Here is a 16,766-nt window from a genome sequence, read left to right on the forward strand (position 1 = left end):
AGTAGAACAAACAGGAAAATCAATAAAACAACAACAAATAACACTGTAAAATTGTAATATTTTCATAAACTTTTATAAGCGAGTTTTTTTTCGAAGTTATTTTTAATTTAATTTTTTATTTATTTTCTTGTAATATTATTCAACAATGTTAATTATTTTAAAAAAAAAATTTACAAATTTTGTAATTTTTTCTTCCCCCCCCAGTATTCAAACTGAAAAAATTTCACCAGATGGATTTTCATAATGAAATTCTGGACGCTTACATAATGGTGGATGTGCTTGATAAAATTCCCATGCCCTTAGTACACCTGGATCATTTGGTACTAATTCTTTTGATTTTAATGGTACGACTGTTACTTCGATTGATGATGGTTCCACTTGTGTTGTTTCAGCATTTGGTGATTTTTTCAACGGTGCAACCAATTCAATACCAACATTCCAACACCAATGTACTTGAAATGCAACTAATTTGATTTGGAAATCGATTATCAATCAATCAATCAATCAATCAATCAATTTAAAATTTAAAAAAAAAACTTACAATTTTTTTTCTGATCACCACAAAGTTCAACACCACGCATATGATGTTCTTTAAAAAAATATTTAACATCATGATTACCAATAATTCTTATATAATATTTTGCACCATGTTTCGTACACTGGGGTTAAAAAAAACATTTTTGTAAATTTTTTTTGTAAAACTTTTGTAAATTGTATACATACCGAATCATCCCAATCATAAATATGTTTATGTAATGATTTTTCCGGTATTTCATATTTAGTAAAATGTATATCTAAACCACTATAATCACTTTCATCACGTACATGATCGGGATATGGATTCCATGGTACAAACATTATATATGTTGTACAAATATAACCATCATGATTATTATTTATCATACGAAAATTTATATGTTTTTTTTGTTTGAAAACATCATCAAGAAAATATATTTGATCGCAGGCTATATTTGGAAAAGTTAAAAATCAAAAGAGTCAAAAGTCAACAGTCAAAAGTCAGAAGTCAAGTTCAAAATTTGATTATCCAGAAGAGAGAGACTTACGTTCAGGATTACGTATAAAACGTAATGAAAATTGAAAATCTTTATTCCAACCTTTACCTTTTATACGATATTCTAATTGACCAATATTTTGTGATAAAAATATTTTTTCTCTTGTCCTTTTACAAAGATTATAAATACGTGATGTATAATTTTTTATTGAATCAAATGTACGTGGTATAACTAGACGATCAACAAAACGCCAACCATCAAACAGACGTAAATATTGATTATTATTTATTTTATCATCATCATTACAAGTAAATTTTATATGTATAATTTCTATTTGTATTAATTGTAATGAATTTTGGTGCCATTATATAAAGTATACATAGTTTATTATAATGTTCGCGTGATACACCAAGTGAATAATAACCACTTTCATTAATTGTTTGTTTACAAGCTAGTTGGAAAAAGTAAAAGTAAAAAGTTATTTTACAAGAAAAGTTACAAAAGAAAAATGAATTTTTACAATTATAATCTAATGATGTTGCTAGGCCAGGTGTACGACGTTTATACGAACAATAAGCAATATCTTCATTTGGATTATCATCCTGATTATTATCAGTTTGATTAGCTGTTGGTTGTAATTGTGAAATTTCACCTTCAAACATTGTTGTTATATCAAATTCAATAAAATTATAATATTCAAAACTTGAACGTAAATTTATGGCCGAATTTGGACATAATATTGTAAAGTTATCTAGTTATTTGGTTTTTGTAATTGTAAACAACGGAAAAGAATTTTGTAATTTTTATAAATTTTGTTACAAATCAAACAAACACATACGTGGTGGCGGTACATTCAATGCATTACAAAATTCAAATGCATGCGGTTTCAATTGTGCAGTCATACCGAATTTTAGACCACCTTCCAACTGTATTAAATCATTTTGACTTTGTAAATATCCACATCTATTTGGCTGTTAAAAGAAGTATTATTCAGAATTGGAAATTTACAAGGGGAAATCGATATTAGAAAAGATAACAAACCAAATCTAATCGAACAAGATTCTGTTCCAAACTAGTCAATTGTGACATTGGTTTACCAATTGAATAATTATATAAATGAAATTTTAACCCGATAAAATTTGATTGTATCCAAGGTAACCGGGGAAAATAAAATGTACAATTTATATGTACATTATAGCTTAATAATAATAATCGTTCGGTTGTATAACGATCTTCCGTATTGATTAGATAAACTTGATTACAAACTGGTTATAAAAATGGGTTATAATCTTTTTAGTAAATAATTTGTAATATAACTACAACAACAGCAGACTTACAAGTTGGTTCGAATATAAATTTAACTGTAAATGCAAAACCCGGTGGTATTGGTGAATCATATAAAAATGTTTTTGTAAATGGTAAATAGAAATCAATTTCGGCAATATTTTGTGATGATACAAAATAACGATCACCATTTTTTTTACATAATGGTATTTCGGTTAATGTTGTTTGCGGCTGTTGTTGTTGCGTTGATTGATCATCTAAAAATATATTCGGTATATTTTCACCATCAATTGTCCAACCATCAATACCGGCAATATAATCTTCAGTACGATAATCACGACAATAACCTAATATATTTATATTTATTTCCATTATTTTTATTTCAATTATATGTTTAATCGGTGCTAATATTAATATTTTACAATTTTCATCAATATTATTTGGATCAGTTGCTGATACTAGATGATAACCTTGATTTCTAATTAAATACCAGCAATCTAAATAGAGAAATCAGTGTTAAAATGAAAAGTTTTTACCTGGATTTTAGTTAAAGAAAATGAAGAAAAAATGAACTTACTTGGATCCGATTCATTACGTTCAGGGTTTGTTAGCTGTACAGGTACATTTGTAACATACATTGATTCATTTGAACATTGCAGTTTATATGGATTTTTTTGTCTTAAATAATCGGTTGTCCAAAATGATTTCGATGTTATTGATTTATAATGTAATTTTATATGTTGTTGTGAATACCAAATTGCAATACGTACAACAACATTTGGACATTGAATAAATATTGGTTCAGCATAATAATGTTCATTACATAATTCAATCCATGTATGCATTTTTTCCGTATAATAACCTAATAATGCTGGGCCAAATCCACCGATTTGTACAAAATTTTTAACACCATGACACTATTTTGGGGGACAAAAAATTTATCAAAAAAAACAAAACAAAAAAAACCACTACTTACATAAAATGGGTATGGTACTCTAGTTTTAGTTTGTTTATCACCAATATCAAATTCATTTATAGTAATTTTCATACCGAAAAAATTTCCTTTATTCCATTTAGGTGATTGTATAATATATAATGAACAAATTCTTTGTAAATTTATATTATCATTTGTATATTCATGCACACCGTGTGTTGTTTCCGAACCGGCTATAAATACATCACATAAATTATTATTTTCAACAAATGTTAAACGAAATTTAAATTGTCCAACAGTATGTTTAAAACGATATGTAATCATAGCACCATTTTGTGATGATATAAATGTTTTATGTCCAATATAATGATCATTACAAATACGATCATGTAAATGATATATTTTTTTATTCATTGGATATATTTGATCATACCATTGCCAATAATCATTTGTTTCAATATAACTATTTTCATTATCACAAGGACTATTATGATCAAGAAATTCTACGAAAATTAATTTATCTGTATGTCCCCATAAATAAATATGACATTCAAAATCTAAATGTTTTTCGGTTATATATACTTGATATGTACCTTGTAATGATGCAAGTACATCACAATCTGAATGAGGAAGGTGGGGGTGGGAGGAGGTGGAAAAAAGTTCATTTTTAAAATTTGTAATTTTTGTTTTGTAAAATTTTGAAAAAATTACAAACCATCATCACCATGTCCAATTATAAAATCAGCATATTTAATATCACCTTGTTGTAATAACAATGTTTGTATTTTATAAAAATTTTCTTGTAATATTATTATCAATAAAAAAATATTGAAAACTAATGATTTATCTGCGGAAATCATTATTATTTTTATTATTTTGTTATAAAAACACAAATTACAAAACATGCAAAATTACAAATTACAAAAAAATGCTGTGAAAAAATAATATTCTTGAACTTTTTCTTTGGAAGTAAAAAATCACAAATCAAACACACACACCGTTTCACATTGTTCGCGATTTTGACTCTTTTAAAGAAAAAAATTACAAATTCGAAAAAGGAAAATTTTTAATTTAATTTTTGAACTTTTTTTTAAAAAAATGTTTTTTTTTTATTTTTTATTTTGGTTTTCGGTTTTTTTTCTGGTTAAAGAGTTATCATTTCATTCGGTTAGTTAGTTAGTTGGTCAAAAATCAAAAGTCAAAAGCCAAAAAAAATCATGATTTCAATCAGGGATCAACAAAACGTACTTTAAATTCAAAATCATTATTCCAATCTTTACCTTCAATTCGATATTCAATTTGACCAATTGAATCCGATAATCTAATTGGTGTATTTTTTCTTTTACACATTGGATAAATATGTTTTTGCATTTCATCATATGTATTATAAATTGGTAATATTGTAAAATTTCCTTTCTTCCAACCATCATAAATTCTTAAATAATTTCCATTATTACTATTACTACTGCTACTATCATTACATTTAAAACGTATGGAAATTATTTCAATTTCAGCTTTTTGTTCCTTATTTGCACCATATATATAAAGATCACAATCTTTTTTTATATTATCGATTGAAGCGCCTAATGAATAATGGCCAGTTGCATTTATAACTTGCATACATACTGTGTGTACAAGTGTGTAAAAATGAGAGTAATTGGGAAGAAAGTTTATAAATTATTTGTAAAAAACAAAGCAAAACAAACAGTAACTACTAACCATGATAATCTAATGATATAATTAATTGATCTGAAACTGGCCTGAGTACCACAATAAGCAACATCTTCATTTAATTTTTTTTTTATTTGTTGGTTGTTCACCTAAAAATAATGTTGTTACATCGAATATAATAAAATTATCATATTTAAAACTTGATTGTAAACTGAATGCCGAACTAGGACAGATTATTGTTATTTTATCTATAAAGGAGGAGGGATTTTAGAAGAAAAAAAGAATTCCTGTGAGAAAACAAATGATAAAATCAACAATACACATACGTGGTGGTGGAACATCCAATGCATTACAAAATTCCAGACCATATGGTTCAAGATTGGTTGTCATACCGAATTTTAAGCCACCTTCAATCTGTAATAAATCATCTTCACTATGCAATCGCTTGCATCTGTTTGGCTGTAGGTGGTAGTGGTGTAGGGTTAATTTTTTGGAGAAAAAAAGAAGTGTTTTTTTAGAGAGGAAAAAAGCAAAATAAGAATAAAGAAAATATACTAACCACATCCAAAATAACAAGATTTTGTTCCAAACTACTTAATTCGGATATTGGTTTACCAATAGAATAATTATATAAATGAAATTTTAACCCTATGAAACCGGATTTAATCCATGGTAACCGTGGGAAATAGATTGTACAATTTTTACGTAATTTAAAATCCATTAATATTAGACGATCGGATGTATAACGTATCATTGAATTGATTAGGTAGACATCGTTACAAACTTTGGGGAACAAGAAAAAAAAGGTTGTAAATTTGTAAATTTGTAAATTTTTTGTAATTTCAGTATTAAAATATTTGTTGTTGTAACATACGATTTGGTTCGAAAAAAAATCTAACTGTAAATGCAAAACCGGGTGAAATTTTTGAATGATAATTAAATTTATCATTTTGTGGTATATAGAATTCAATTTGCGCAATATTCTGTGCTGATTGTATAAAACGATTACCATTTTGTTTACACATTGGTAATTGATCCATTTTACGATTCGGTATGAATTCATTTTCAAATGTCCAACCATCCGTAGCTGAAATGAAATCTATTTTTTCATAATCATCACAATGATCATTTTCATTTATATTTATATCAATCATTTCAATTTGTATAAAATGTTTTAATGGTGCCAGTATGTATATTTTACATTTTTGTTTTAAATTCATTTCATTTAATGTTGATATTGAATGATAACCTTGATTACGTATTAAATACCAGCAATCTACGAAGTTAAGAAGTTAAAAGTTTTTTGGGTAAAGTTTTTCTCTAAAGTCATCCTTGGTTATTCAAAAAAAAACACTTACTATTTTCATCCCTTAAAAATAATGGTGTCGGTATTTCGGGCATTTCAATCGAATCAATTGTACATTCAAATTTATATGCATTTTGTTTAAATAAATAATCAGTTGCTAAAAATGAATTTGTTGTTAATGCTCTATAATGAAATTTTATATATGGTTTTCGTTGTTGATTATATGATATTAAACGTACAACAACATTTGGACAAATAATATAAAGACGATTTGGAAAATAACGTTCATTACAAATTTCAATCCATGTTTGCATTTCATCCGTACTATAACCGGATAAACCGGGTCCAAAACCACCAAATTGTACAAAATTATTAACACCATGACACTATTGAGGGGTGATGATGGATGTGTGTTGAAAAAATGCTTTTTTTAATGAAAAACAGAAAACATTAACATTAAATTGATACTTACATAATATGGATATGGTATAAATGTTTTTGTTTCAGTATCACCAACATCAAATTCATCAATAGTTAACATAATACCTAAAAAATTACCTTTATTCCATTTAGGTGATTGTACAATATATAATGCACAATTTTTATCATTATTTTTCAAACGATATTCACCATGTGTTGTTTCTGAACCGGCAACAAATATTATACATGGTTCATTATTAGGTATAAATTGTAAACGAAATTTAAATTTTTCATCCACTATTCTTCTATAACGATATGTAATCATAGCACCATTTTGTTTGGATTGAAATTTTTTCCTATTCCAATAATCATCATTACAAATTCTTTTAGTTTGTTGATAAATTTTTGCATCCATTGGATATACCTGTTCATACCATGACCAATAATCACGTATCATAATAAAACTATTACGATTATCACAAGGACTATTATCATCAAGAAATTCAACAACAATCAATGAATCAATTGGTGCCCATAAATATATTGTACATTCAAAATCAATTTTTGTTTTCATTGGTTTGACTTGATAATTTCCTTGTAATGTAACCAATATATCACAATCTGTAATTAGGATTGCAAATAGATTACTTAATGTTATCATTGATCATCGTTAGGATTTAAAATTAACACTTACCATTTTCACCTTCACCGATAACAAAATCTGGATATTCAATTTTACCCTGTTGTAATAACATTCGCGTGTATTTTATGGAAATTTTCATGTAATAAAAAACAATTATTAGGAAAATGTTGAACAACGATAAGAATTTTTCAAACAAAATCATCGTTGCTGATGGTGTATTTGAAAACCAAATAGGAATGAATAATGTTATTCGAAAATGGCAAAATATTACTTGGACTTTCGCGTAAAACACACCGAACAAAACCAAAATCCAAACGACAAAATCAAAATTTCAATCTCGTAATATTCCGACATTTAAATATTGTTTTTATTCACATTTTTAATTATAAATTCATTACAAACAAACAAAAAATTAAATTAAAAATTTTTATTAATTAAAATCAAATAGAAAAATAATAATAAGAAGAAAAAAATGAAAATAATTTTAAACACCTCCGAGGGGTTAATAATCATCAAAGATGATTGAATTTTTTTTTTAACCAGGCCTCTGAAAATGATCTATTATTATTGGTGTTGTTGGTATTTTTACCTTATTCTGTACATCATCATCAGCATTAAGAAAAAATAATAAACCTTTTTTTGTAATTGTTGGTTTTTTTAATTTTGATTTTGTCCATTTTGGTCGTTGACATAAACGATAATATGGTATATGTTCACCGAATGGCATTGTCGGTGATGATTGTACACTGCGTATTGGTTTTAATTTAAATTCTAAATGATTTATAAATTGTCCACTTGATATCATACGTACAGCCATATTACGACAATATCTAATTAAATATTGCACTGTAAATTTTTTGATTGATTTGAAAACGAAAGAAAATTTGATTATTTGACTTTTGGTTTTTTTCACTATATATGGTACTTACTTGGATATTCATCTGGTTGTTTAAAACAAAATTCAAAACCTTTTTTCATTAATAAACTTGAAAAATCAATACGATTATCACCATAAAATTTTATATAATCTTTACTTTTTTTTGATGAACACTGTTTTTTGGTAAATAAAAAGAGAAAAATCAATAAAAAACGAATGAAAAATGAATGAAAAAAAACTTACCATATTTTTATTCGCTATACAAGTATCCAATTGATTTCTTACTTGTAAATTAGTTATCTGAAATACCATACCAGTAAGTGATTGTTTATCCCATGGCCAATCAACAATAAGTATTGTACAAACTCTGGATGATTTTACTGTTTCCATTATATATGTTTGTTCGATTATTGTACGATCACGAATACGGATAATTCGATTGCATGCTATTTTTTTTAGAAAATATTTTAGAAAATTTTTTCAAAATTTTTCTCACAAAACTTACGTTCAGGAGTTTCAATAAATTTGGCACGTAAACGAAATCCCCTACCGCTATGTTTGATACGATAAAAAATTTGTACAATATTCTGTTGTGATCGGATTGGTTTATCTTTTTGATTACAAAATGATTCATAACGATTTTCACGACGTTTTTTCTTATGATCAGCTTCATTTGGCCATATTTCATTATTGTTATGTATCCAGCCATCAAAAAATTTTAAATATGATTCATGTTCATCACAATCCATATCATAATTATCGACAATAATTTCAATAATTTCTGTTGAATTTGCAACAATTATTAATGAACAATCTTTATTAACGGTTGAATCCATTGCATTCAATCCATATAAACCTTCATAAATAATCAATTGATCTACACAATCTATTTAACCCAAGGGGGAGTGAAAAATAAAATTACTTGTTTGCCCTTTTGTGTTTCTATCGATTATTAATTTTTTATTACTTACGATCTGGATCTAATGCCAATTGATTATAAACCCAATGTTTTGGTTTATTAAAACAGGTAATTTCTTTAATATTATCTTTTGGTAATGAATCTTTTCCCATTTCTTTTGTAATTTTTTTTATAGAAAATTGTATATAATTATTCGTACGATAAGATAATTGTGATGTTAAACGTATAGCAATATTTTGACAACGTAAAATTAAACTAAATGGAAATATTTTAATTGGTGATTGGTTACAGATTTGAAAATCATCCGGAAACATTGCCGATGATATACCAAACACAGCACCACCATTAATTTCAACCCAATCATTTGAATAACGAGTTATACAGGCTTTTTTTCTATGTTGTATCAGATCTTGTTCATTAATTTGATCATATTTTCCACCAATATCATAACTTAATACATTTACTAATATACCATATAGTTTTTCTGTTTGATTCCATATTTGTTTAACAAAATATGTTGCACATATTTTTGTTTGACGATAATTACGTGTTAAATAAATTGATTCGTCCATTACATTATCAATAGCATATATTACATTACATGGTTCTTTAACGAATAAAAATCTTATTGCAAATGAAAATTGTGGCCCAATTTTTGAAAGACGATAATAGATTTGTCCAATATTTTGTGATGTACGATATATTCTTTTTCCACCATTTTTTAAAAAATTAAATGTTTCTTCCGTACAAATTTTCAACATACGATTGTCAGTTGCTTCTTTATGATCGGATGAATGTGGTAAAAATTCCTGATCATAATACCAACCATCAACTAAATTAATAAAATCAGGATCTTGACATTCAGTGGATGATGGATCACCTAAATTTAAATTATCCATTTCGATTTCAATTGTAAAACTTGCCGGTGCATGAATATAGATTGAACATTCTTTACGACTATTTTCAGTTGAAATATCCATTATAAAAAAACCCGGTTCTTGAATTGATTGTTGACAAACTTGATTTCGGAAAAAAATGCAGAAAAAAAAGTTAATATCAACAAGAAAAAACTCGAGATGTTTATTTTACCTGTAGAATCTAAACGCATTGGAACAGAAACCAATAAATCTGATGGTACATTTGGACAAACTAATTTCACTGGTCTTTTTATTAATGAATTATAAAATTGTTTTGATATTGGTCGATAACGAAATTCAATATACTGGTCAGGTGCATTTGAATCATCAATATGTAAACGTATACCAATATTTGGACAAAATATTGGTATTGGTTTATCGTCTGTGAATAATGGGAAAAATCAAAAATTAGTATTTATTATGTGATTTGAGACAACCGTGTTGAAAAAAATAACTTACAAAAAACATGGCTACAAATTTCAGTTGAAACTGTCATATCCCATGTATGAAAACCGGGTGGATCACCCCAGCCACCAATTTCAACATAATTTACAGTTTTATTTTCGGTAAATCTTTTACACTAATCATTATTATTTTTTCCCAAATAAAAAACCAAAATCAATTAGTTTTACAAAAAACCAAGAAAAGATCAAAAAATAAACATACCGAATATGGTAATTGTACAATTGGTTTATTTTCATAACCAATTTTCATTGATGTTATATTTAATGAAAGACCAATAAAACGACCTTTTGTAAATGGTGTTTGCAGAATATAAATACTATTATTATTTCCTAAATTTTTTGACCAATCAAAACGTATTTTTCCTTCACTTGTTTCCGAACCAGATATAAATAATGAATGTGGTTTTTGATTATCATTAAATTTTAATTTAAATGTAAAACCACCACCAAATTTAAACAGATACATTATCATACCGGCATTATAAATGAATGTTGTTGAAACACCTGAATGACAAAATGGTTTTGTACGATCTTTTATATGATAATTTGGATTAATCATTGCGGGATATGTATGATCATAATATGCCCAACCATCAAATGTAACAATAAAACTACCACGTTTACATGGATAAATATTATCATTTTCAATCAATTCAACTGACATTGTTTTATCGATTGGTGATATTAAATATATTGCACATCTTGTACTGAACATTTCATTTGATACATAAACAGAATATGTACCTGGTTGACTTAATTCAATTTGTCCATCTTCTGGTCCAATAATATTTAATGTTTTTTTTTACATTATTTTTGTTAATGCATATGATTCAAAAATACTGATGGTGATGATCATGATTATCATTGACGATGTCCAACGATTCTGTTCCATGATTTTGGTTTGAAAGCTAATTAAATTTCTTTGCTGAAAATGCAAAGGCAGATTTGAGAAAACCAAAGAAAAAAAATCAACACACAAAAAAACAAACAAAAAATTCACTTCAAAAAATTCTTTCGATTTGATTGTTTTTATATGGAAAAAATAAGGAAACTTTGAAATTCAATTTTCGAAGAAAAATCATTGATTCGATTCGATTTTTCATTCGATCGATCCAGAAACAAATCAATTTACAAAACAAAAACAAAAAAATTCTTTTTTCGTTTAACGCTAATTGAATTTGATCAATTAACTGTACAGCAGGTATAAACAAATTGTTAAAGAATGGCTTTGGCCCTTAACTGTTGAACTTTATTGATTGATTGATTGATTGATTGACAAAAATAATTTAGGTAATAATAAGAAAACTACGAATAAAAGTATAAAAAGAAAATAGTAGTCCATCTAATAATGTTTGTGATGTTATTGCCTTTTTTTATTGTTTCTTTTTTTGGTTCATCCTCGTACACCATGGAAACCACTTAAAAGTTCATCTAAACCTGGCAATGTTGTTGGTATTCGTACTTTAGTTCGAACATCATTATCAGCATTAAGAAAAAATAATGAACCTTTTTTCGTAATTGATCGTTTTTTTAATTTTGATTTTGTCCATTTTGGTCGTTGACAAAAACGATAATATGGTATATGTTCACCGAATGGCATTGTTGGTGATGATTGTACACTACGGATTGGTTTTAATTTAAATTCTAAATGATTTATAAATTGTCCACTTGACATCATTCGTACAGCCATATTACGACAATATCTAACTAAATATTGTACTGAAATTTTTGATTGAAAATAAAAATTTGATTTTTCACTATATAAATTACTTACCTGGATATTCATCTGATTCAAAACAAAATTCAAAACCTTTTTTCATTAATAAACTGGAAAAATCAATTCGATTATCACCATAAAATTTTATATAATCTTTACTTTTTTTTGTTGAACACTTTTTTTTGGTAAACAAAAAAGGAAAAAAATGATTTTACTGTTTCCATTACATATCCCAGGGAGAAATTTGTCTCTTAAAAAACAGTTCTAAACTGTATAACTATTGAAAACTCTTTAAAAAATATTACGATTTTGAATTTTTATTAAAAAACTATGAAAATTTAAAACTGTTAAAAAGTTATTATCAAAGTCAGTTCTTTTTATGCACAGTCACATATTTCATGAATTATACAAAATAAAATTGCACGTGGAAAATTTTTTCATGCTCGCATCAAATATTGAAAATTTTTCTAAGTCAGAATTTAACTTGTAAAAATTTTCAAAATCAGAATTGAAATTGAAAAATTCTTTTAATCGGAATTCAAATTGAATAATTCTTTGAAAACGAATCCATCGTGATGAATTTTCAAACTTGAATCCGAATTCCAACTGAAAATTTTTCAAGTCCAATTTCAACTCTGAAAAATTTTTCAAAGTCCGATTTCGACATAGAAAATTTTTCTAAGCCAAAGTCGGACTTGGAAAATTATCATTATTTGTTTGATGTCCGAGAATACATAACAATTGGCTGTTCTGTTATAAGTCCCTTTTCCGCTTATGTTCTTTATGGCCATTAATCAATCTGTTTTGAATGGGTGATATCTTTAATTTTTATGCCATTAAGTAAGTAAAAATGTCATGTTGTTCACAATACTCAATCTCTTTTTGCCCAAGTTTCAGTATTCTGTCCAATAATCCATGTCGAATCATTTACAAAACAATCAAAAACAATACAGGTATAAATCTAAGAATGAATGAATTTTCTTCGTTTGCTAATACAATTTTTAATCTTCAGCCAAATTCAAAACTTATCATCAAATTTTATATCGAAAACAAATTACAATCCAAATGATGAGATACAGAAAGCTTTTCTGACTGTTAATGATTCAACTCATTGTTTGCAATAATCGGAAAAAGTGGTCAAGGAATCGGGACAAATGCATTCAGATGGGCATGAAATTGTCTATAATCAAAAAGAATATGAACAATTCACTCGATTGATTGAAACGATATTTGAAAATATTTGGCTACAGAAGAAGCTAACATTTTGTGAGCGTTGGATTTAGATGATATTGAGAGCCAATGTTGAATCGAAAAGTCAATTTTGTTAATTACTGTATTTTTTGAATTGTACAATTTTATTATGATTTTTTTGATTTAAAAATAAAAATTGATATTCTTAACCGATCAATTAGCTTGAATAATTAATTAAGAATCAAGGGATTTAAATTTTGGACCGGTAAAACCCCCATTTCGGTTCATTCGGAAAACTCTTAAAAAACAGTTTTAAACTTCGAAAAATCGTGCGTTTTTTAAGACTCTGAGAATGGTGTTTTAAGAGTTAACGATTTACTGTTCTGCGACTGTTTTTCAAGAGAAATAATTTTGCCTGGGATGTTTGTCCAATTACTGTACGGTCACGTGCACGTATAATACGATTACAGGCTATTTTTTATAGAAAAAATTATCATTTTTTACTTTAAAAAATAAAATTTTCTCACAAAACTTACGTTCAGGAGTTTCGATAAATTTGGCACGTAAACGAAATCCCCTACCGCTTTGTTTGATACGATAAAAAATTTGTACAATATTCTGTTGTGATCGGATTGGTTTATCTTTTTGATTACAAAATGATTGATAACGATTTTCACGACGTTTTTTCTGATGATCATCTTCATTTGGCCATATTTCATCATTGTTATGTATCCAACCATCAAAAAATTTTAAATATGATTCATGTTCATCACAATCCATATCATAATCATCGACAGTAATTTCAATAATTTCTGTTGAATTTGCAACAATTATTATTGAACAATCTTTATTGACGGTTGAATCCATTGCATTCAATCCATATAAACCTTCATAAATTACTAATTGTTCCACACAATCTATTTAACCCATCAATCAAAGGAGAAAAAATAAAATCTTCACTATTTGCTGTTTACTGAATAATTTTATACTTACGATCAGGATCGAATGCCATTTGATTATAAATAAAATGTTTTGGTTTATTAAAACAGGTTATTTCCTTGATATTATCTGTTGGTAATGATTCTATTCCCATTTCTTTTGTAATTTTTTTAATTGAAAATTGAATAAAATTATTCGACCGATAAGATAATAATGAAATTAAACGCATAGCAATATTTTGACAACGTAAAATCAAACTAAATGGAAATGTTTTGATTGGCGCTTGATTACAGATATGAAAATCATCTGGATGCATTATCGAAGATATACCAAACATAACACCACCACCAATTTCCGCCCAATCATCTGTTAAACGTTTTGTACAGGCTTTTGTCGAATGTTGTAGCAGTTCTTGTTCATTAATTTGATCATATTTGCCGCCAATATCATAACTTAATACATTTACTAAAATGCCATATAATTTTTCTGTTTGATTCCATGATTGTTGTACAAAATATGTTGAACATATTCTTGATTGACGATAATTACGTGTTAAATAAGTTGATTCATCCAGAATATTATCCATAGTATAGATTACATTACATGGTTCTTTATCGAATAAAAATCTTATTTTAAATGAAAATTGTGGACCAATTATGGAAAGATGATAATAAATTTGTCCAATATTTTGTGATGTACGATATATTCTTTTTCCTCTATTCTTAAGAAAATTGAATGTTTCTTCATCACATATTTTTAGCATTCGATTTCCCGATGCTTCTTTATGATCGAATGGATGTGGTAAAAATTCCCCATCATAATACCAACCATCAATTAAATTAATAAAATCCGAATCACGACATTCTTTTGTTGATTTATCACCTAAATTTAGATAATCCACTTCAAATTCAATGTTAAAACTTTCCGGTGCTTTAATAAAGATTGAACAATCTTTTCGACTATTATCTGTTGAAATATCAACAACAAAAAATCCCGGTTCTTGAATCGATTGTTGACAAACTTGATTTTGGAAAATGTAAAAAAAAATTAATACTTAAAATATTTATTCAACAAGTTTGCTAACAGCGCCGCATATATCCATTTGCTGTAGCGAACGTGTTAATTTATTTACCTGTAGAATCTAATCGTATTGGAATTGAAACCTTAAAATCTGATGGTATTTTTGGACAAACTAATTTTACTGGTCTTTTCATTATTGAATTATAAAATTGTTCGGATATTGGTCGATAAGTAAATTCAATATATTGATCAGGTGCATTAAAATCATCAATATGTAAACGTATGCCAATATTTGGACAAAATATTGGTATTGGTTTATCGTCTGAATAAAACCCAAAAGAATTATTATTATTATGCGTGATTTGTAAACAACAGAGTAACTTACAAAAAGCATGGCTACAAATTTCAGTTGAAACTGTCATATCCCATGTATGAAAACCAGGTGGATCACCCCAGCCACCAATTTCAACATAATTTAAAATTTTATTTTTTGAAAATCTTTGGCACTAATCAACAAGAAAACCAAGATTAAAACTCAATTAAAAATAAACCAAATAGAAAAAAATAACATACCGAATGTGGTAATTGTACGATTGGTTTATTTTCATAACCAATTTTCATTGATGTTATATTCAGTGAAAGACCAACAAAACGACCTCTTGTAAAGGGTGTTTGCAGTATATAAATAGTATTATTATTTCCTAAATTTCTGGTCCAATCAAAACGTATTTTTCCTTCACTTGTTTCCGAACCAGATATAAATAATGAATGTGGTTTTTGATTATCATTAAATTTTAATTTAAATGTAAAACCACCACCAAATTTAAACCGATACATTATCATACCGGCATTATAAATGAATGTTGTCGAAACTCCTTTACGACAAAATTCTTTTGTACGATCATTTATACGATAATTTGGATTATCAACTGCTGGATATGTTTGATCATAATATGACCAACCATCAAACGTAACAATATAACTACCACGTGCACATGGATGAATATCATCATTTTCAATCAATTCGACTGTCATTGTTTTATCAATCGGTGCAATTAAATATATTACACATTTTGTATTGAACATTTCGGTTGATACATAAACCGAATATGTACCTTGTGTACTTAATTCAATCAATCCATCTTGTGGTTCAATAATATTCAATAATTTTTTATCATCATTTGTTAATGCATATTCAACATAAGAGTCAAATATGATGATTATCATTATCATCAATGTCCATTGATTCTGTATCATGTTTTAAATTGTGATTGGAAAATTATTTATGAATGAAAAAAAACTAACAAAAGAAAAACACACCAAAATTCAATTCAAAAAAAAACTATTACAATTTAAAACTGTTAAAAAATTATTAATCAGAATTCAAAAAATTAGTGGACTAAATTAAATTTGCAACAATTTCAGCATATTGTTAGTTTTTAGAACTATTG

At 26.9% G+C, this 16,766-nt stretch overlaps 4 protein-coding genes and 1 long non-coding RNA gene across 9 annotated transcripts; 1 reads left to right on the forward strand and 4 right to left on the reverse strand.

Annotated features, from left to right (window-relative positions):
- Positions 1-96: 96 nt before the first annotated feature.
- LOC113792950 (uncharacterized) lies at positions 97-4,108 on the reverse strand. The gene is given in 12 exon segments (XM_075825232.1): positions 97-464; positions 542-659; positions 724-965; positions 1,065-1,368; positions 1,370-1,464; positions 1,570-1,764; positions 1,852-1,984; positions 2,055-2,278; positions 2,351-2,794; positions 2,875-3,214; positions 3,274-3,851; positions 3,947-4,108. Coding segments are annotated over 12 exon segments (3,075 nt in total). The 5' UTR covers positions 4,092-4,108; the 3' UTR covers positions 97-207.
- A 267-nt stretch (positions 4,109-4,375) lies between these two features.
- LOC113792938 (uncharacterized) lies at positions 4,376-7,591 on the reverse strand. The gene is made up of 8 exons (XM_027342900.2): positions 7,323-7,591; positions 6,681-7,249; positions 6,261-6,594; positions 5,777-6,178; positions 5,462-5,685; positions 5,229-5,361; positions 4,951-5,150; positions 4,376-4,856 (listed from the first exon to the last, which is right to left on the reverse strand). The coding sequence occupies exons 1-7, from the start codon at positions 7,471-7,473 to the stop codon at positions 5,017-5,019; spliced, it is 1,947 nt and encodes a 648-aa protein (XP_027198701.2). The 5' UTR covers positions 7,474-7,591; the 3' UTR covers positions 4,376-4,856; positions 4,951-5,016.
- Positions 7,592-7,683: 92 nt separating this feature from the next.
- On the reverse strand, positions 7,684-16,609 carry LOC113792935 (uncharacterized). 4 transcript variants are annotated; one of them, XM_075825204.1, is made up of 9 exons: positions 15,889-16,609; positions 15,701-15,821; positions 15,428-15,637; positions 14,350-15,315; positions 13,893-14,273; positions 8,392-8,594; positions 8,306-8,321; positions 8,201-8,239; positions 7,684-8,117 (listed from the first exon to the last, which is right to left on the reverse strand). In XM_075825204.1, the coding sequence occupies exons 1-9, from the start codon at positions 16,570-16,572 to the stop codon at positions 7,807-7,809; spliced, it is 2,931 nt and encodes a 976-aa protein (XP_075681319.1). In that variant the 5' UTR covers positions 16,573-16,609; the 3' UTR covers positions 7,684-7,806. The 4 variants fall into 4 exon arrangements, with proteins under 4 accessions (XP_075681319.1, XP_075681318.1, XP_075681320.1 ...); XM_075825203.1 differs by having other exon boundaries at positions 8,201-8,321; XM_075825205.1 differs by lacking the exons at positions 13,893-14,273; positions 14,350-15,315; positions 15,428-15,637; positions 15,701-15,821; positions 15,889-16,609 and adding exons at positions 8,654-9,034; positions 9,120-10,085; positions 10,157-10,366; positions 10,444-10,564; positions 10,651-11,376 and having other exon boundaries at positions 8,201-8,321.
- Positions 11,672-12,404, reverse strand: LOC142646391 (uncharacterized). 2 transcript variants are annotated; one of them, XM_075825209.1, is made up of 3 exons: positions 12,325-12,404; positions 12,223-12,275; positions 11,672-12,167 (listed from the first exon to the last, which is right to left on the reverse strand). In XM_075825209.1, the coding sequence occupies exons 1-3, from the start codon at positions 12,387-12,389 to the stop codon at positions 11,842-11,844; spliced, it is 444 nt and encodes a 147-aa protein (XP_075681324.1). In that variant the 5' UTR covers positions 12,390-12,404; the 3' UTR covers positions 11,672-11,841. The 2 variants fall into 2 exon arrangements, with proteins under 2 accessions (XP_075681324.1, XP_075681325.1); XM_075825210.1 differs by having other exon boundaries at positions 12,223-12,347.
- Positions 12,627-13,569, forward strand: LOC142646393 (uncharacterized). Its single transcript, XR_012847346.1, has 3 exons — positions 12,627-13,005; positions 13,057-13,118; positions 13,178-13,569. It is a non-coding gene; the product is annotated as an uncharacterized LOC142646393 (long non-coding RNA).
- Positions 16,610-16,766: the final 157 nt, after the last annotated feature.

The sequence above is a fragment of the Dermatophagoides pteronyssinus genome, unplaced genomic scaffold (genome assembly GCF_027571235.1).
Source record: "Dermatophagoides pteronyssinus isolate colony J.1.1.1.1 unplaced genomic scaffold, Derpt_VIB-CSIC_2022.12 sq0003, whole genome shotgun sequence".
NCBI lineage: Eukaryota > Metazoa > Arthropoda > Arachnida > Sarcoptiformes > Pyroglyphidae > Dermatophagoides > Dermatophagoides pteronyssinus.